Source organism: Protobothrops mucrosquamatus, unplaced genomic scaffold (assembly GCF_001527695.2).
Source record: "Protobothrops mucrosquamatus isolate PMUCROS unplaced genomic scaffold, P.Mucros_1.0 scaffold305, whole genome shotgun sequence".
Classification (NCBI taxonomy): Eukaryota; Metazoa; Chordata; class Lepidosauria; order Squamata; family Viperidae; genus Protobothrops; species Protobothrops mucrosquamatus.
This window is the reverse complement of record NW_015386647.1, coordinates 72,595-94,459: the sequence shown is the minus strand read 5'-3', so window position 1 is coordinate 94,459 and position 21,865 is coordinate 72,595. Positions and strand designations below refer to the sequence as shown.

General features: G+C 39.4%; 1 protein-coding gene across 1 annotated transcript; it reads left to right on the top strand.

The window, feature by feature from the left end:
- The first annotated feature begins 1,574 nt into the window (after positions 1-1,574).
- Positions 1,575-16,638, top strand: LOC107286662 (E3 ubiquitin/ISG15 ligase TRIM25-like). The gene is made up of 6 exons (XM_015815058.1): positions 1,575-2,159; positions 4,020-4,115; positions 5,166-5,399; positions 6,653-6,815; positions 11,899-11,961; positions 16,100-16,638. The coding sequence occupies exons 1-6, from the start codon at positions 1,575-1,577 to the stop codon at positions 16,636-16,638; spliced, it is 1,680 nt and encodes a 559-aa protein (XP_015670544.1).
- The last annotated feature ends 5,227 nt before the right edge of the window (positions 16,639-21,865 follow it).

The following is a 21,865-nucleotide window of genomic DNA, read 5'->3' as shown; positions in this document are numbered from 1 at the left end:
GACACAGACATTTTAAAGTTGAAGGATTATGGATCGTTAGAAGGCTGAGCACTCCCATATTACTACAATGTAACACTTTTTAGTTTTAAACTGACAAAAGCACAGGAAAGATAAGAGCTCACCTCTACATAAATGAGATTATGGTGCTATTGCTAACATTGCCATTATGGAAAGGAATAGCACAAAAGTGTTCTGAGCAATAGGGGTGACCACAGCCAAATTTACATAGAGAAAAAAAACTGTGATGTTTTATTTCCTCTACTGAAGATGTCCATAGGCAAATAAATATTAATTATATTTAAGGTGATTAATAGTGCTGGGAATAGGTAGCTAATCCCGCAGGTGTACATTAAACAATGGCTTGAAATCTTTATTTTTAATATATGTATAATGTCTTTTTTAATTCACCTTTTAAATATTTTTATTGTTTTATGTTTAGTGGGGGGTTCCTTTTGTCCTTTTGGATTTATTTTTTTTTGAGTTCTGTATTTTGTATTTTAACTTTGTTTTGAATAAAATAAAAAGGTTAAAAAAAGAAATCTTTATTTTTAACCCAAGTTTCAAAAATAATAGGTAGAGAGAATAAGTTATTTTTCAAAGTGTTATAAGGATTCAGCAGACCAAATTCATAGTCAGTTGATCCAGGTCAAGAGGCCTAGTTTGGATCCTGCTATTGACAGTGCAACCTGATACAATTTCTTATAATGTATTATAAGATGTACAGTGAGATTTACTTGTGAATGTTAAATAGTAGATTTGGGATTGAACCATTAATGTTGCACAAAAAAGTTTATTAATAGGTGATTAAATTAGCAAATAAAGCCTATTCAGATCTGTGTTTTAGAAAATACATTTTTTATTATATGATTTTAAATTACATTTTTTCAGTTCTTCAGATTGTGTTGATTCCATTTTCGGTAGCAGGGATGGACTGCCTAGGACCCAAAAGTTCATGAAGTTCTTAGCCATAAAATATGGTCTACAGAGGTAACCAGAATCAAAGGAAAGAAGCTCAGGCATTTCTAGCAACCCTATTGAAAGCTACTGGTTTACCTCAATAAGCACCACAGGATCAGTTAGAAGATTTATATGTTCCACTCCAAGCATACCTACTCATGACCATTGGAGGGAGGAGTAGAAGTAATGATTATATATATTAGATATAAGATTGGAGAGCCACTTGGGTGTAATGGTTAAGGCACCAAGCTAGAAACCAGGAGATAGTCATTTCCAATCCTGCTTTAGGCATGAAGCCAACTGGTGATTTTGGCCCAATCACTTTCTCTCACCTCTAGGGCCTAAATCTGAAAATATTTCCAGGAAAACTACAGGGACTAGTTTGCCAAACGTAGAGCGAAAGAGAGCGCAAGAGAGAATGCAAAGTAAGAATAGGTTTGAATGGCATCTGAATGCATAATTATAAATTTCTGAGTCTCGTGGACTTAAAAATCATAGTATGCGCCCCTTGAGGGTCAAACGTCCCTGTTTTACAGATTCTTATTTTAATAGGTGACTGACTTGGATATATCTGAAAATTGTGTGAATCGAAGCCAAGAACAAAGTTTCCTGTTTCAATGCAGAAGATTGGCTTTCTTTTCCTTGAAGACAATATAGTGTGCCCAATATGCCTAGAGGTATTCAGAGACCCAGTCACTACAGCCTGCGGGCACAACTTCTGCATTGATTGCTTGCAGGTTTATTGGGAACACCTAGCACTTATTGGAGAACAACCTTACTGCCCTCAGTGCCAGGAACCCTTGAGTTCAACACCTCAGCTCTGCAAAAATATAACCCTGGGAGAAATTGCAATGAGATTTGCACGGGAGGAATCTCAAGATCCACAGAAGCTGGCTAGTTTCAAGCATGTCCCGTGCGATTTTTGTTTCGCGCGAAAGCTAAAAGCAGTCAAGTCTTGCTTGCAATGTATAGCTTCCCTGTGTGATAACCACATTCAATCTCACTACACAGACAAGATTTTCAAGAACCACCAGTTGGTGGAACCTCTCAGTGACTTGAAAGGCAGCATGTGTTTAAAACATCGTAAGCTGCTAGATCTATTCTGCAAAGAAGAAGGCAAGTTTATTTGCCAAATCTGTGTTCGGGAAGAGCATAAGAACCATGAAGTCATTTCTCTGAAGCAAGAAAGAAGCAAGAAAGAAGTAAGCAGTTTTTGTATATGTGTTTGTGTATCAGTGTGTGCCCTCTCTGTTTTTATGGAAGGCAGCTTTGAGTAGTAGAAGTGAGTCAGGTTCATATCTCATCATTTTAGCCTATAAAAGTAGCCCATCGCAGGTAGAAAGTTTTTCACATACGTTACACTTCTCAGTTTATATGGGCTGGGGGTTGTAAGAGAGATATCATTCAACTGTTTGATGCCCAGGATCAGAACCCTAATTTACACACTTCTTTCATTGTTTCCCTTTCATGCTTACTATTTCTGCTCTTTTCTGCAGCATTCCCTTGCTCTGTAAGGTTCATTCATATGCCAAGATTCCTCTCACACTTTGTGGATTATAGGTTAGTGTTTCTGTTTCCGCCATATGTTCATTACCAGCCATTCTTATAAGTTGTTCAGCCACATTGGGGAGTATCAGAATCACTGAAATGTGTTCTATCTATGGCACGGGTTTCAAACTCGATTGCATCACGTGATGTATCGTGACGTATTTTGCCTTTGCGGAGCCAGGGTGGGTGTGGTCTGCACATGACACATCCGGCCTGTGGGCTGCCAGTTTGACACCTCTGATCTATGGCATCAGCTATATTTTCTTCCATCCTTAGGTCATGATTTCTATAGCCTTATCTTGTTTCTGTACTCAAACACAGGGGGGAAAAAACCTCAAGATAAAAAGTATTCCCTTAGCTTGTTCTATTGCTACAGCAAAGGCTGGGTTCTGCAAAGAGTTGCTAGTGGATTTTTTTTCTTTTCCTAACCTTGATGTCCTTAATATGTATGAAAAACAGTCTTTGCTAGCCTGGTGCTAGCTGATTCTGATTACAACTTCCTGATCTGGAAACCCATTTGGAGGATCCCAGGCCAGGTAAATTAAAACAACAAACAAAATGTCATGGTACTTTGAAATAAGCACACACAACCTGCCCCTTAACAATAAATAAAAGTTTTTAAAGTTAGCACACATCCCTCACGAGAGAAAGATCACCTGATTTATAACAAAAAAAGGCAAAATTTATACAGAAGCTGTGCACAGAGGGGATTGGAAGTGTGGGCTTTGACAGCAGGGGCAATTGATCGAATGCAATTTTTGGGGAATATTTGCCACTCTGAGAACATGCCATGAACTCTAAAGGAAATTGGCTGCCACTAACTTCTTTCTCAATCAAAATAGCTGCCTTAGCAAGTGGGGGTCCCGGACTCACATTTACCAGATGAGGTTGTTCATTGCCATTTTCTCTCTTTTCCCCCCTATGGAACTACTAGCAGCCCCTCAATTAGTTTGCTCTGCCGGGTGGGCATATGGGCATATTGATTTAAAACAAAAATTATTGAGTTCTGTCAGAATCCATGGGTATTCTTGGAATAATAATAATACTGTATTCTGAAAACTGGTGCTAGTCAAAATATGTATTTTGTTTAACATTAAAAAAAGAGAGAGAGACAAGGATGGAAAAGAGCATGTGGGTGTTAAGGAAAGTTTTTGCCACCACACTGAGCTCACAGATAACAAGTTGGTGTGCTTGGTAATACTGTATGTACGCTCTTTGTTTGTTTTGCAGTAGAAACTTGAATTGAGACAAAAGTTTTATGGCTGTTTGGCAAAAAAAAGATATTTTAAAGAATGCCACTCAACTTATACTTTAATATATGAGCACCCCACATTCTATGTCTAATGTTGGCACTTCCACAGGTATCCGTGCATTTGGCAGGAATTTTTATAGGAAAGAAGGCCTTTGTGCAAGAAGGCCTACACACTAAAGAAACAGATTCTGTATATCTCTGAGGCTGTCTGATTACAAAAGTGTTCTGTATTGATTTTGACGGGGGGGCATTTCTTTCCCAGGTGGAGATCCAGAGAATACATGCCAGTGTGGAAAATCAGGTCTTGATGTTGGCAGAAGACCGTCAGAAACATAGGGCAAGAGTGAATTACCTCATGGTGAGCTGCAAGTGAGAAAAGTGGATGGAAGATGTTTGGAGCTTCTTAGTTGAGTGTGGGGGCAAAACAACTTCCCCAACAGCAGTAAATCAGGAGATAGTAGCAGACAAGACTGGAACTAGCATCTAGATCAGAATTGCATGTCCAACCATTAGGATGCCTGCTACAATTTTCACAGGCCTAGTATTGGCTGATGGGCCAACTATGTATGGCAGTGTTTTCCAACCTTGGCAACTTGAAGATGTGTGGACTTCAATTCCCAGAAATTCCCAGCCAGTATGTCTAGCTGGGTTTTTCTGGGAGTTGAAGTCCAAACATATTCAAGTTGCCAAGGTTGGAAAACATGTATTTATAGTACGACATGATGGCAATGATGATGGTTGAAGTATAGCAACTTTTTTAGAAGGCAATGGTATTATTTCCAATCAAAGGCATTTAGCAGTTCAACTGGCGCACTTTCTTTTGACAAGGTCTTTTTTCCCCCCATATCAGAAATATAGAAATATGTAATGGCAAGAATGGGGAGGGGAAAAAAGAATAGGGAATTTTCATCCTGAAGTCAGGAATATGGTTGTATAAAAAGGATATTCATTAAATCATTCTGGCTCTAAGTCACCTAACTACATAAATAAAAAAATAATGTAGTATGTCAAATAATTGTGATCCTCATTTCCATTCAGTATTGTCTCTTTCCCTGTGGTGATATCTCCTTATGGATTCTGAAGTCACTAGCTTCACAGGTACCTTTGGATCCTGTAGACAAGACTCTTAACTAGTGATCCTAAGGCTAAAAGCCAATCCTGAATATGTTCTACCTTACCCTATCTATAACACTTTGAAAGGTAAACTGGTACTGCCCATATATTTTAGTCTTCAACCCACATGGCTAATAGCAAACAGAGAATTAGAGTTTTAACATATACATGCACCTACTTTAACACTTGTCTGTCTTTTATAAGAAATACAGGGGGGGGGGTTCTGAAAGAGCCCTAAATCAAGATAGGAAATAGATGAAAATATACTATATTTTGTTTTTTCCATTCTTTACAGAAAGTGGTGAAGAATGCCAGAGATGAAGTTAGTTGGGCCTTTACAGAGTTAATAAAAGAATTCAAGAGACTGCAGACCAAGGTGATGGACTTCATTGATCAAGAGGAAAAGTCAGCTTTACTTGATATGGGAAATTCTATTCAACGCAGACATAAGCAACTTGCAGATCTTAAGAAGCAGAAGCTGTGGTTGACAAACCTGATGGACGATCCAAGTGACTTTCAATTCTTGCAGGTAAAAGTTCACTTTTCATATTGTAACTGAGACTACATATCCTGTTAAATTAGTAACACAGTTGTTAAGTGAATCTGGCTTCCCCATTGACTTTGCTTGTCAGAAGATTGCAAAAGATGATCACATGACCCCGGGACACTTCAACTGTCATAAATATGAACCAGTTGTCAAGCATCCAAATGTAACTCACGTGACCATGGGGATGCTGCAATGGTCATAAGTGTGAAAAATGGTCATAAGTCATTTTTTTTCAGGGCGGCTATTAACTTTGAACAGTCACTAAATGAACTGTTGCAAGTTGAGGATTACCTGTACAGTAACTAAATCCAACATCCTGGTCAATTTAATCCAGACTAAAACATCCCCATCAGATGGCTGACTACTCTCAACTGGAACTTAACCAGTGAAGGGAGGTCCAGCACCTTAAGTAACTGGTCCGCCAACTACTCATACTGTTAGGAAGTTTTTGCTAATGTTCTTTTGGACTCTTTCAGTAACTGAAAACTGTTATTCCTGAAAAAAACATTTTGACCACTTTCTGTGCAACATCAAGCAGCTTATCTACATTGCCTCATTCATCCATCATCAGAATAGGCTGGCATCTATTTATGGAAGGGTAAAATAGGTGACATTACCTTCTCTTAAATCCCCATACAGTTTTAAAATAATTTTAGGGCGTATTTTCTAGTCTAGACTTTCAATACAGACTTTCCATACTACTGCACACTACTGTTTGTTTTCAGATAGTGCATCTCAGTTTGTTGCAGGATAACCTCAGTTACTCATTGGCTACTTTGCAGAGGCAGCAATTTCCATTCAAGCAACTCAATGTTTACCATTCTCTCTGACTTTTAAAGCTGCCTTTTATCATGGACAAGAGATAAAATCTTTCCCTTCAAAATACAAGGTTGCTGGTCCAAAACCTGGTAGAACTGTTTTTAATTACTGCTTTTCTTTCCAACAGCTTTTTCTGTATTTCTTGTTAAGTCCGGTGATCTAGCATTTCATTTTTTGTTCAATCACCTTAGATCTAAGTTCCCAAGTAACCCAGTAGAGTTTTTGTGTTTGGCAGGCTATGGAAGCACAGTTGTCCCATTTCTGACTCTAGGCATTAGAAAGTGGAAATAGTGTCATGTAGAAGGGTCATACACAAAGGGAAAAAAGCTAATCCCCATGCTCCAATATCCAAATTGACTGTTATGAAAAGATTTTGCTGAACTGTCAGCTCTCTTCAACACTGTTTGTTACTATAGGACTTCCCAAAAATAAAGGCCATAACTGATTGCTCAGAAGCTTTGATTGGGCTGAAATGTGAGGAACTCACCAGTTTTGTGGGGATTAAACAGACACTGAGTGACTTGAAATCCCAAATCTCAATGATTGGACTCTGTTTCATCAATAAAATCCTTCAGAAGGGTAAGTAAACTAAAGTTTGAGCGTGATCTTCTTGCATGTTCAAATGAATTTCTTCTCATCACATGACTCAATCACTTCTGTCTCAAAAACAGGAAATCCTTCCATATGATGTTAGTGGGAAGAAAACATTTGCATGTGGGGCATTGTACTTTGAACACTTTGCTTAAAATAATGCATTTACTCGAAAGGAAAACAACCCTGACAAGAAATGAAAATGCAGAGAAAAATAAATTAAAAATAAACACCGGCAAAAATAGAAGAGAATATATGTACCGTAGCTCAAGATTGAAGTATAGAGTCCTTGGTGCTCTCTTGAGCTTGGTTATTTGCTTGGTTCCTTGATTAGGATATTATTTTCTCTTTCATTTTTCCTGGTATTAATCCCTGCTTATTTTGGTGTAGGCTGCTGAAGGTGTGTCTTGATCTTTTTGTTTCCCTCTTAAGTTTTTTATTGTCTGTTTTGAATAGTATGTAAATGTGATTTATCCCTACCGGTAAATATCTGATGATGGCTGATTTATCTGAATGTCAAATTTTCAGGATTTTCCTAGCATTTCTAGATTTATCTTGGCCTAGAATGCTCATTTTCCCAGTTGAAACTATGGTTGAATCTGTCCATGTGTTGTGAGATTAAGACGGTTTTCAAAATGTCTTCTGATTGCTATTTGATGTTCAAGGATGTGCTCTGCTAACCTTCTGTCTGTCCTACCTATTATTTGTTACAGTCTTTATACTGTATGTTGAAGATGAATCCTCTTTAATCTTCTTCAGATCTTCTAGAGGGCTTTAGTTGGTTAGTCTGCTTCGATATGCCATGTGGCTGTATTAGTATGCTTGTAATTTCTGAGATGTTTTTGATGTATGGTAGTGTTAACCTTTTCATAGCTCATGCTGGTTGTACTGTAGTGGGTTCAGTGGTCAGGCATTTTTTGATAAAGGTCCATGTATATCCATTTTGCTGGAAGATGTTGTACAGGAAGACCATTTCCATTTTCTGATCTTCCAAATTGCTGCAGTGTATTTAGACTCTTGTGATACAAATAATATTCTTATACAGCTCCTCTTAAAGAATGTTGGATTGTTGTTTTGGTAATGGAACACTTGATTAATATGGGTTGTGCTTCAATAGACTAGTTTGCTATCATTTCTGCTGCTGCTGAGGATATTCAGGAAGTGTCAATGGAGATTCTCAGTCATCCAGGTCATGGTTGTCCCAAAGATGATTTTTCAAGAGGCAACTGGCCTTTCTTGTTTTTCTTTGAAGACATTTTGCTTCTCATCCAAGAAGCTTTGTCAGCTCTGACTGGATGGCGGGGAATGGAAGGATTTATATTCTAATGCAAATGACCAGTTGCCTCTTGAAAAAGCACCTTTGGGATGATATTCAGGAAGGACAGTGTGTTGTTATTTTCTTCTTCCCTTGTGATTTTTTCCCTTTGAAGATGTTGTTTGTTTCATGTGCCTTCTCTAGTTCCTTTTTTATTATGATGTTTTATTCATGTTGTCTACATACCACATCCATACTTTGGATTGTATATGTGGGAGTGCTAGTTTCTAGACACTGTTTTGCAGCCTTTGTTATGAGTCTTGAGGGAGATACATTTAAAAAAAAACCAGCTTTAGCCCTCTCTCAATGGGTTCACAAATACTTTTGATTTTTGGCCTATTAAAAAAGCCAGGGTTTCAATGTTTTTGTAAAGCAGAGCAGAAATGGAGCAAACAGACCTCTGGGGAAGAGTATACAGGAAGGACAAGAGCAATAACAAAGAAGACATAACTCTGGGATGGCAGGAGATGGCATTGCTTATTTGAAGGGGCCATAGCAGGGGACAGGCAGAAACATTTGGAGAAAGGGACAGGCAGAAACATTTGGAGAAAGGTGCCATAGAAGATAGCTGGGCCCTGAGCCATATAAGGCTTTAAAGTTGACACCAACCATCTTACCTTTCACCCAGAATCCTATTGGTAACAGCTCTTCAAGCAAAGCTGATAATCTATGAGGACTTCCAAATTGCACAGAGGTTTTGTCTAGAGCAGGGGTGTCAAACTGTCGGCCCGCGGGCCGGTTTCATTATACCGGAACTGCGCCCACTCCATTGCCAGCAATGGCAAAAAAGCTCCGATACGTCGCGTGACGTCACGTGACATCGCGAGTTTGACATGTCTGGTCTAGAGAATGCAACACCATCAAGAATTAAAGATGCAAAATTCCTGAGCACAGCAAATCCTTGGACCCAAAGCCAGTCTTGCTCAGGTTGAACTTAAGCCTATTCCTCCCCATCTAGATCTAAATAACTTCCAAATATTGGGAGAACACCTCCATGAGGGAGGAGGCTCCTTGGAATCTGAAGCAGAACATCCAGATTCAGTCATAGTTTCGTTCCATACAGTATTAACCTTGTGAACTCTAAAGCTTCCTCTTTGTGTTATGTATTCAAGATGGATAGTGATTAATATATAAGTTATTTATATGTAAGGGTGTGGGTTTATACATGTTGTATATAGCATGTTTAAATGTGCTTTGTATGTGTACACTTTGAGAGCAAGCAACTAAATTTCATTTTTAATGTGTGCCAATGTGCCCACAGTAAAAAATGACAATAAACATTATCTATCTATGACTCCCTCAGATGCTTCCCCAGATATCTCTCCAGATGTCAACTGGGAGGAGGATGAACCAGTTCCGGGCAGGTCTGGAGGGGAGTTGGTCAATGGCTTTGAGCAGCCATCTAAGAGGGATTTGGCTGAAGCTCAGCTGCAGCAGGACAGCCTTGAGGCTTCAGGTGGGAAAAGCACACAGCTGCAACCACTCAGTGATGAGGAAGAGGAACAGCCTTTTGCACCTGTTCCGAGAACAGGTAGGGCAGAGAAAAAGCAAGAGCAGCATAGGTCAGCCTGATTACTTGTGAGGAGGCAGCCTCACCCTTCTTGATGGGCGACCCCAGAAGCTGGCTATTTAGCACAGCACACAGATGAAGGTGATGCTGGGAACAGTGTGTTCATTTCTTAGTTGTGTGTTTCCTGATTAGTGTGATTCCGGCCTTGCTTTGGATTGATACCTTGACTTGGATTGTGCCTTGTGAATTCCTGACTTTGCTTGTCTCGTGAACCTGCTTGTATTGGGGATTTAATTTTGCCTGGTGGGTTTAGCTTGATTGCGGACTCATTGGCCATTGTTCTGTGGACTAGCATTGGTGTGCTTTTTTGCTGGATTTAATTGGGGACAGTTTTGGGGCTTTGGTGAAGGGAATTGCTGGGGAATACTAATAAACCAACTAAACCACTGGTGTGTGTGTGTGTGTGTGTGTGTGTGTGTGTGTGTGTGTGTGTGTGTGAGAGAGAGAGAGAGAGAGAGAGAGAGAGAGAGAGAGAGAGAGAGAGAGAGAGAGAGAGAGTGTAGGACAGCACAATGACTTCACTAGGACAGCCAGATATCAAAATAAGCCATTAGGTCTTGTGGTGGTACCTGACTCCATGTCATCAGATGGCCTCCCTAAGTAGCCTCATGTAGATATTATACGAATGGAGACAGCTTTGAGGAATTCCACAGAGCAAGGATCTAGAGTGTGGTCTCCCCACCATACCAGCAATGACTGATTTCAGAGAAAAGATATCCACTAGAAACAAGTACTGTACCCTCTTCCTGAAGGAAAGCTGTTCAGGGGGCCTTTCCTTTAAAAGAAAAACAAAGAATTTTGCTAGTGAAACTACAAAAAACATCCTATAAGATTGGACTTTTAAAAAAAAAGGTTTTGCCACATTTCTCTTCTATCCCAAGCAATAGGAAGAATAGGAAAAACTGGGATTTTCTTTTGTTTTTTTAAAAAGTCAAGAAGAAGGAGAAGTCAGTGAAGGGAGACTCGTACAAACGATTAATGGAAATCACATGTTCTCAGAGACCCATCCACAGACAGGAACATGTTTTCCTGGCCCAGGCAGGAGAAGTAAAGATGCAGGGAATCTATTAGTTGAGAGCCATGGGATGGTTAATCCAGGCCATCATCGTGCCCAAAATGGAGGATGGGATTGATATACAGAAGGGATTTCTTAAACCAGCTTCATTTGCAGCCAGTTTACACATGGGAGACAAAGCTTAAGCCTGCAGTGCAGAAAAAGCCCTTTATCTTAATTTCCAACTAATGAGATGTGATTATGTTTCTCTTGCTAAGTAGACTACTTTTCAGGACTGACTCCTGGGAATTTAGCACTTTTAATGAACACCATCTGTTCAGATAGCCTTTCCATCCACCATAGCAACCCTTGGTGGAACCCAGCTTTTGCTCTGTCAGGTCTCCTGAGCCTCGCTGCCTTCTTTCTCCTCTGTGTTGGGTGTGTGTGTGTTGTGGTACTGAAAACAGCAGGGTAAGACTGCATCATTGAAAAATGGACATGAAAAATGGCCAGTGTTCTGAGAACAGGAGTGTAAAACTGAAGTTGCCTCGCAGCTAGTTCATTCTTGACATGCTATAAGTAATGAGGGTGAACCTTCACCCTCATCCTACCCTCGAGCTACAGATATTTGCCACTATTGCAAATGCCATACGTAAGTCAGGAAGGAAGACTTTTTTAAAAAAAGTGATGGCTCTTGAGCTGAGCTTAGCTCCTAATGACCATATGGACATAGAAATTAAGGTGGCAACAACATATGTGATTAACCATTGTCACTTTCTGGTTTGTTGGTTTGTTTTTTTACACCCCAGTCTAATTTATAGCCTTGGTATTCCCTGCTAGTTTGCTAGGTCTTTTTTTCATGTCCAGTTCTCAGACACTTCGAAGATGCCACACTTGCCCTATGGAAAAGCATTCTTTCTGAAATCCAGATGGCCCCGCGCCTATCTTCTTTCTGAAAGGCTCTGAAAACCTGGCTTTATGAGACACTCTCAATGGTTTCAGTTGTCTGAACTGACTGTGGCTCACTATGTTTTGTTCTATGTTATGCCCTGTTGTTTGTTATTTGTTCCTTTTAGTTGTATATACCACCCTGAATCATGGATCAATTGCCGATACATACATTGAATAAATAAATGAATACATTTTAAAAACAGGTACTAAATAAAGAACTCAAATATCTTTACTCTTTCAGGAATCACAATGGTGCCATATGAACTGTTACCCACACCCACAGATCGGAAGACTCTTCTAAAGTGTAGGTATTTTTAGTTGTTTTCCCAATATTGTTTCCCCGATATTGTTTCCCCAATATTGCCCTCCGAAATGCTGTTGACTGTCAGATCTTGGCAAGTAACCTTCTTACAATAGTATCTCTTCAGATGACCAGAACGCTTAAGGCAGATGAACATTGTACAAGGGAAGCCATGTTAGTCTATGGCAGGGGTAGGCAACCTTGGCTTTTTTATGACTCGTGGACTTCAACTCCCAGAATTCCTGAGCCAGCCATGCTGGCTCAGGAATTCTGGGAGTTGAAGTCCACGAGTCATAAAAAAGCCAAGGTTGCCTATCCCTGGTCTATGGTAACCAAAATTCAGACTTACTAATTTTGTTTTAAAAAATGTAAGCTTTTGTAAGCTATTTTATGCCTTTTAATAATAATTGTTTGTCTGAAAAGATGCCACCAGACTTCTGAATTTAGGATTGAAGGAATCTTCTGGGAGGGTAATGAATGTGTTCTTTCACAGAATCTAATTTCAGGGTGCAAAAGATAAAGAACATGAAACATGAGGGAAATCAGTCATCCCTAGTTTAATCCTACCAGAAAATTAATGTTTATTGTTAGGAAACATGCTCATGCTTAGTGAAAACCTGTTCTGATTTGTACTGCTTCTAAGGCAAAGGAAGGAAACATCAGCGTGACTGAGGTCCCAAAGGTGCTTCAAAAAAAGGCAACTGGACTTTCTTGATTTTTCTTGAAGATCTTTCACTTCTGACAAATTTGTACTCTAATTATATGCCAGAGTTTAAATTAACATTCTAATAATCCTCTCAAGACAGGAATGTTGAGAGACAGAACCATAAAATTTACTCAGCTTTGTGAATTCTGAAAAAATGTATGAAACCTTATCAGAAGGAACAGGAAAACAATAATGGGCAAATGATAATGAGTAAATGGAGACTTCTAATTCTGATGACAGAGTTATCACTTTGGGTAGTTCTTTAGCCCTTTAACAGTATATGGATTTCACTGCAATAATCAGCTCCTCTCATTTTAGTTCCTCTTTTCAAAGATCAGCATTTGGGATGTAAAGTATTTGAGGGACGATGATGCAGACAATAAATCACCAATTTGGTATGGTGGGCTGGGCATACAGATCAGGACAATATGAGTTCCAGTTCTCTGTTTGGCAGGAAAGCTGTCTGGGGGACTTTGAGCCAGTCACTCTCTCTCACTCCAACCCAACTGTCCACAGAGTTGTTGTGGAGAAATTAAGAATAGGAAACATTATGTATATCATGTTGGCCAAAAGAAAATCTAATAATATATTAGCTGCCAAGTGATGTGCAACTAGGTATTACAGCAGTTCCTCCTAATGTGATAGTTCAGAATAAACTATAGAGTAGGGTAGTGACAAGGGCTGGATTCTTTGATCACTGTTTTTTCCATCTTGAACTGCACTTGATTTTCAGCTGGATCTAGGTGTAACTTAATTCCAATTCACACATTACAGGTAGTCCTTGACTTACAACCATTCATTTAGTGACCATTCAGAGTTACAGTGGCACTGAATAAAGTGACTTATGACCATTTTTCATAAAATCTGCCCAGCTGCATGTACTGTACATTTACATAGGCTTCTTCTGAACCTATAGTCCTGCTGGAGTCTTTGGTAGGTAGGTAGGTAGGTAGGTAGGTAGGTAGGTAGGTAGGTAGGTCGATAGATAGATAGATAGATAGATAGATAGATAGATAGATAGATAGATAGATAGATAGATAGATAGATAGATAGATAGATAGATAGATAGATAGATAGATAGATAGATAGATAGGTGAAAGTATAATAACAATAATAGTTCTCAAGGAGAACAAGGTAGGTTTCTATGTTGGAAGTAAAACTATGTTGGTTACAAAACAGAATAGAGAAAAGACTTTTTTTCAGAAGTCCTCCATCTCTCTCTCTCTCTCTCCTGTATTTTCAAATACTGGCGAGGAGACAAAGTCAAATATAATATTGGTTTTTGGTTCTCTGGCTTCCTTCTCCTGCTTAAGTTGCTACCATAGTCTTCCTAATCACCTGATGTGCTTGCTATTTTTCTCAGCAACAATTTTTTTGTTGTTTGTATATGGCACACAAAGTCTGTTGCAGTCCAAAATATGTTTATGGACAGCTTGCTTAAACTTGGTTTAAGCTGCCTGCCTTTACTTGGAGTGAAAGTCACCTCTGATTTATTGACTGTTAAAAGAGGCTGTTTTTCTGTAGTCCTGGACAATGAACTTCCAGGAGAAGCTATGTCCTTAAGTAGGACATCTGGTGCTCTTTCCCTTTAGATGAGTCCTTTTCCTTCCTCCAACTGCTAGGACAATTTCTCAAAACTCAATGTCTTCTCAGAAGCTCTACTGGAATGTGTAAGAGTTTCAAATGTGAAGGGAATCCTTTCTCATCTTGGTGCCCTCTGGATCAGTTGGTTTCACAGTTCACAAACTTCCTAACCCACATGAGGACACCAAGAGCCACACTGTCCACTGAAATTTTATTTTGTTTTTCCTTTCCCTCCTGCCAACTTTTAAAGGTTATTTGGTTTATTATGTTGTATCACTGAACCTTAATATGATACCTTGTTTTTGTAAATTGCTTTGAGATGACTGCTGTGCTTAGGAAGTGGCATAAAAACCCATTTATTACCTTTGCACTTTCTGAACTCTGAACCTCTGAACTGGTCTTTTATCAGGAAAGGCTGGACAATATAATTCTGCATGGTCATGGTTTAACTTGCTTAAAAATTGAGACTTAGTAAACGTAATTGTATTTGTACTGCAATACTGTAGAACAGTTTGGACATTTTGCTTCTGTTTATATTGAGCTTAGTTTTAGCTTGTTTGTTTTAGTTTTTTTAACCATTTACATTCTGTTTTGTATGAGCTTACATACTATGGATCTTAAAAGTTTGGTTATAATTGTGGGCAAAGCAAGCCCACTATGGCATGTCAGAATGGCATGTCAGAATGCATTTATATGGCATGTCAGAATGCATTTTCTCATCCCCTTACATACATCGGTCCTTCATGAGCCCTAGAGGGTGTGTGCATATTTATCTCTAACTGCCCTTTGCAAATAATCATGATGGCTAATATTAAGACTAAATTTCTTAACCATGACCCTCTGAATGAGTCATTAATATATAGTTTGCATTTAACAGCCACAATGGCTGGGATCACAAATTACATTTAACCACATGATCGCTTAGCATGACATGTAAACCCCACCAGGATCTAATTTTTTTAAAAAAAATATTTATTTCTAACACTCCCTATCTACTTCCCTCCACACATACACACATTTATATATGCAAGAGCCAGTATTGTGTAGGGATTAAGGTGCTGGACTTGTGATAGGAAAAGTGGTTCTACTTCAGGAATTCCCAAACCTTTCACCTCATTGACTCCTTCATGAAATGTCGGATTGTTCATCAATCCACATATTTTAATATGTGGGAATAATACTACATTAACTAATAGTACTATAAATAATACAAATAACATAATAAAATAATAAAAAAAATCTTTCACAATCCCATTGACTCTTAGGGGTCAATATTGACCATTTTGGAGATCTTTGTTCTAATCCTTGCTTGGGCACAAAAACTGTCTGTGTGACTTTGGCCAGGAACTCTGTCAGCCTAGACTGGGAAGATGAAAAATATCTTATCTACCAAACAGCACTGGACTAACATGCTAGATAACAGTCCATGACTTTCAATGAAGAGTCCGTCATCCTGCAGTGGTTTGATTTAGGCTGATCATAATTATTATTCCTGCCTTTCTACTAAGAACAAGTTCCAGTTTTCATTTCTCAGTGAGGTCCTGGTCAAGTAGGGGCTTGATCCTTGATTTTTTTCTGTGTATAGCATTCTAGCTGCTACATTGCACTGGCTGCTCACAGCTGGCAAAAATATGGAATACATTATGACTGAAGACTCTTATCTATGTCTTATTTCCCAGATTCATCAATATCTGAGGGTAATATTCAAGAAGAAATGGGGGTTCTCTGTGTTAGAATAAAACTAACCTTACCTCCTAGTCTATTCAAATTTTCCTGGCATTCTCATCCTTCTTGTGGATTGACCTAGACTGACAAAATGTAATCTTTTCTTTTTTCCTTTCCATGAAACAGACTATTGTATCCTGAATTTTGATGCCACCACTGCCAACGAAGAGCTCTTCCTATTTAAAGAGACTCACTCTGTGCTGAACATGGGGATTTTGTTGGATACCTATTCAAAACCCACCCCTGGATTTAACCACTGGCCCCAACTGCTCGGTACCCGCAGCCTCTGTGAGGGCTGCCATTATTGGGAGGCTGAGATTTCAAATGGCTGGCTATGCCTAGGCGTTGCCTACAGCTACCAGCATAGGACTGAAAAATCGTGCATGTTGTATCTGATTGGCAGGAATAATTATTCATGGTGCTTGGAGTGGGACTCAGTGAATTTCTCTGTCTGGCATAATAATATGCAGACTGTACTGCGTGGTGACTACTACAAGACCATTGGGGTTCTCCTGGACTATGCTGCAGGCTCCCTGACCTTCTACGGCATCACCAGTTCTATAAACCTCATTTACCGTTTCTTAACCACATTCACTGAACCACTGTATCCAGCTGCCATGGTAAGCAGCGGGACTTCTATTACTTTGAAACAACACCCTGAATAGAGGCCATAAAGAGGAGGGAGGGGAAATCCCATCTTAAAAGCCAAGAGAGCTTTTACAGTTGCTGATAAAATTAACTTTTATCTTACGAGTGCTGCAGCAAGATTCCTTTTTTGGGTGTTCTTCCCTAGAACATTCTGGGAATGGCTGGGCAGGTGTTGAGGATTCTTTCCTGATGCTCTTCTGTTCCATCTCAAGAATGAAGAAATTAAACTAGTTATAGTTACAACCCTGGAAAGTATCCCTCAAATCTATAGAATGGATTGGATCTCCTTATCTTAGGGCAGAGGAGCCTTTGACTGCAAATAGGGAGATCCAAACACAGATGCCCTTTCTCAGGCCCTGTATTAACATTTATAAATATTATGCTATACCTGTGTTGCAAAAATACTGATAACCATTAGATGGAAGACTCTAAAACTTTTCTGGTCAGCTACATTTTTTTGGGACAGATTTATTAGCCCTATCTTTATTTTTCCAACTCTGGAGTTCAAATTAATCTGACTAGTTTATACAGGCTGGCTTCCAGGAAGAACATTGGATTAGTTACACAGAACATGCAAAATCTTAGTTCTTTTCCTTTCCTTTCGTCTTCAAGTTAAGACTTGATTCCGGATGACTATATGGACAAATCCAGAGAATTTTCTAAGTAGCATTTTTGGAAGTAGCTTACCACTGCTTTTTTCTTAGAGTTGGGAGAGAATGACTGTAGGTAGGCCTCAATTTATGATAATTGGGACTGGAATTTCAGTCACTAGAAGCAGCCATTAAACAAGCCATTACATGACTGGGCCTGATTTTTACCATCATTTTTACCACATTTGTTAAGCAAATCACCATGGTAATTAAGTGAATCACCTGGTCATTAAGTGAATCATATGGTTGTTATACAAATCCAGCTCCCTCAATTGATTTGTTTGTTGGAAGCCGACTGAGAAGATCACAAATCATGATCTCGTGTCCCACAAGACCTGCAACCTTTGTAAATATGAGCCAGTTGTCAAACATCTAACTTGCAATCATGTGATCACAGAGGTGGTGTGAGGTATGATCACAGAGGTGGTTGTAACTTCAAGGATGGGTGATATGTCATTTTTTTCTGAGGCCGACATAACTTTGAACCATTATTAAATGGTCATAAACTGAGGACTACTTGTTGCCAAGGTCATTCAGCTGAACTTTGTACCCAAAGTAAGATTAGAATTCAGGTTCCCCTATTCTTCGTCCAACTAGTCTTAATCCAACTAGTCTTAATCCAACTAGTCTTAGATTTTGGAGGTTTCAACAAGCTTGTGGGCAACCAGACTCCTAAAAGCGAATGGCTAGTCTGAAAACCCTTGTCAGATCAACAGTCAGTCATATATTGTTTGTAGAGACGGGATCCTTCCCTTGGTTATGTAATTAATACGCTTCCCTGAGTAACTGGATGAACTTTACAGTCATTAGAACCTCTTGATGGGCTATTTCAAGTTAAATTTTAAGACTCTGTTATTGTTAAAGATTCTCTGCTGGCAATGACTGTCCATAATTGGTCTTGGTTGACAACCCTGGTAACTGCACAGAAACTCCCTCATGCAGCACCAACTCCCTAACTTGCATGTGGCCTGCGCCAGTGCTTCCAGACTCTTCCCCCAGCCTCCTGCAAATTGTGTGGGGCCTGCATTGGCTCTTCTGTGGCCTCCTCCCCTCCCCCCCGCAACACCCCCACATGCCTTACCCGGGACTCCAGCCCTCTTCCTGCTTAAAGATCTGCCGGTCTTGGGATTACCATGGCTACCGGATTCCCTGGGATTGCTAACTGATGACATCATGCGTTATATGACTGTATCACTTAGCAACAGCAATCCCATCCCGATTGCTGTCATAATGCAAGGGCTACCTGTAATACTGATACAAATGGCTTGGTTTTGATCCTGTAGCATATTTGGTGAAACCCATCTTAAGACACTCAAAACACTTTTTTAAAGACTTTACGATGTTTATGGTCTCTATGGTCTACACTTCACACAATGGCAAAAACGCAAGCCACATTGTGACGTGTCATGTGTGAATTAAGTGCATAGTCCTGAATAAAAAAGGAGCCTTTTAGATATGAATGCCCAAATCACAAATTCTTTTCTCAAACAAGTTTGCCTGACCTAGATGAATTGGTCACAGATATTATTTTATTATGGGAAGGAATGCACATGTAGGTAATTGAATATCTTTTTTTTTCTTTTGTCCCTTTGAATCAGTGATGACTCCTGGCAACTGTCTGGACATGTCCCTGCAAGATTTTTTAGAAGTGGTTTGACCCTGCTTCCTTCCTAGGGCTAAGTGACTGGGTCAAGGTCACCAAGCTGGCTTTGTGCCTAAGATGGGACAAAAACACACACTCTCCCAGTTTCTATCTGGCACCATAACAACTACACCACACTGACTCTCTTATATATCATTTACATGAGTTAAAAATCCTAGTTCATTTCACATGAATCAATGCAGACTTACTTCTTTTGTGTGACTAATGTCATTACAATATTGCTATGTCTAATCCCTAGCAAACCACATGTAGTCCTCAAGTTACAACAAATATGACAAAATGGGACCTTGAACTTTGTTACTAAGTGATGTGGTCATAAACCATGACATGTGATGCATCGCTTCACAGTGGCAATTCCAGCAGTCCCTATTGTCATTAAACCAGGACTGTGCAGGTCATTTAAGTGAGGACCTCACATGAATACAACTTCCAACTTCCTGCCGGCCACCCTGTTGACTTTGCTTGTGGGAAGCTGGTGGGGAATGTTGGAAATTGCAATCACATGACTGTGGGGATGTCGCAATGGCAGGAACACTGAGGGTCCATCATAAGTCCCCCTCATTCAGTGCCGTTGTAATTTTGAACAGGGCTGTTGAGTAAATGGTCATAACCCAAGGACTACCTGTACTTCTGAATCCTATCGCTCTGTAGAGACTTCCCTTAGATGAGATTAAGGGCTGGAGCAGCCAATTAGGAAATGGCCTGAGAGCTGGATACATTCTTGACTGCTGGAAAGGCAACTGAGATGTAGGATTTTTAGTTAATTTAGTCCAGATGCACCCAGGGGCATTATCAGTTGCATATCCAATTACTGTTCTTGGCTACAAATAGGGGAAAAAATTGTAAACATTCTGAGAACTCATTGCCCGGGAAAGTAAAACCAGCCTTTTAAAAATGTTCTCTGAATGAAAAAGGACCTGTAGAAGAATAGAATAGAATAGAATAGAATAGAATAGAATAGAATAGAATAGAATAGAATAGAATAGAATAGAATAATAACTTTATTGTCACTTTGAATGTATACTAATCGGCATACATCAAAATGAAATTTCATTGTATACAGCTCTCAAAGGGTCACCACCTCCGATATACACTACATAAATATGACAAAAATAAATAAATAAATACAGAATTATGCATATACCCACATATATTATATGACACAGAGAAACAACAGTCTAGTTCAGGTTATGTATACATGTGCATGGCGAGAAAAATGAATCTTGTGTTTACCAGACGGATGGCATAGGGAACAAAGCTATTACAGAATTGGGTAGATCTAAGTGGTCACTAAGATGGCACAGAATCTATTAAAACAAAAAAGGGGAGGAATATCAAACCCCAAATCTGATCCTATCTGTTTACTGGTATCTGCCATCAGAACACTGGAATGGTTTTCTGAAATGCAACAATTGGAATTGTTTATAATAAGTACAATTGATTGAGGGGTTGGAGAGAAATAAAATAAATTAGCCATCACAGAACAGCTCTGCTATATGCAGTGATATTCCTTAGTTCTACTGTACAATGGCACACTTTTAAAAACGGAGCAACACAAACCTTAAGGAGGTTGTTTTCAAACATGGAATCCAAATCATTCATCACCATCTGGGAGTGAAAATAAATTAAAAGCTCACCGGTATACCCCTTCTTCCAAGAGTTTCCTTATAAAAGATATTGGCTAAAATTAATCTGGTCATAACCTTCTCTGTTTAACTCTGAGCTTCTGACCCTTTCCATCATGGTGAATGCATCCCTTTTTTTTCATGAGATCTATATGCCAGATGCTTTAGAGCAGTGGTTCTCAACCTTTTTAATGCCGCGACCCCAACCGGTCGTAAGTCGATGACTAAACCGGTCGTAAGTCAAGGACTAAACCGGTCGTAGGTCGAGGACTAAACCGGTCGTAAGTTGAGGACTACCCAACCGGTCGTAAGTCGAGGACTTTCCCTGCCCGGGAGCGCCGCGCATGCGTGGTTCCGCCCCCTGCGCCGGCCGAGGCGTAGCTGGCAAGCGGCAGAGACCACCAGCTGGCCCAGCCCAAGGGAGGTAAGGCACCCACCAGAAAAGGGAGAAAAATGGTGGACAAAAAAAATGGCGGACAAAAAAAATGGCGGACAGCCTTGCTTGGCGACCCCCATGAAATGGTCGGTCGACCCCAAATGGGGTCCCGACCCACAGGTTGAGAACCACTGCTTTAGAGAGCGCTCTTGGTCCACATGAAAAACAAAGAGATTTTTCATCTGGTCATATCTAAGGAGGGAAAAATGTCAGACCTCCAAGCTGCTTAAATGGTATTTAAGAACAAAAATTATAAAGATATTTTTTCATTAGGCCCTGCTATAACACAGGGTTTGTGTTTTCCAAACTTAGAAGGAGATATACAGACACCAATCTGATTAAAGGCAGAACCTATGCAAGTAAGGTTGCTCATTGTATACTGCCACAAAGCACAAGAACACTGTTACTGTAAAAATTAAGACATATGCTGTGTTTGTACATAACAACATAGTACAGAAGGTAGAGGTTTGTGAATGTGTGAAGTTTTGCACTGCTAAACTAACTATCACAGCATTTCACATCTAAAGAAGTATGCTCAAATACATCAAATACTTCCCTTTTGTAAACATATAATTCTATCACAGAAAGTGATTTATTTGATATTGGCTTAGTTTGGGAAGCCAGCTATCATGTGTAAACCATGACTAATGACTTATCACTTTTGGTGAATTCAATTAATTCAATAAAGATCCTTATTGAAGAATCAATGGATCGTGTCGCATTGCAACACTGATTGCAAAGAGAATGCTTCCTTTTATATAAATAAGATTATAGATCAAACTGTTCTTCTATAACATCCTTGGAATTATAGACTAATCAATGAAGTTACTAAGTATGGAGAGAGAGAGAGAGAGAGAGAGAGAGAGAGAG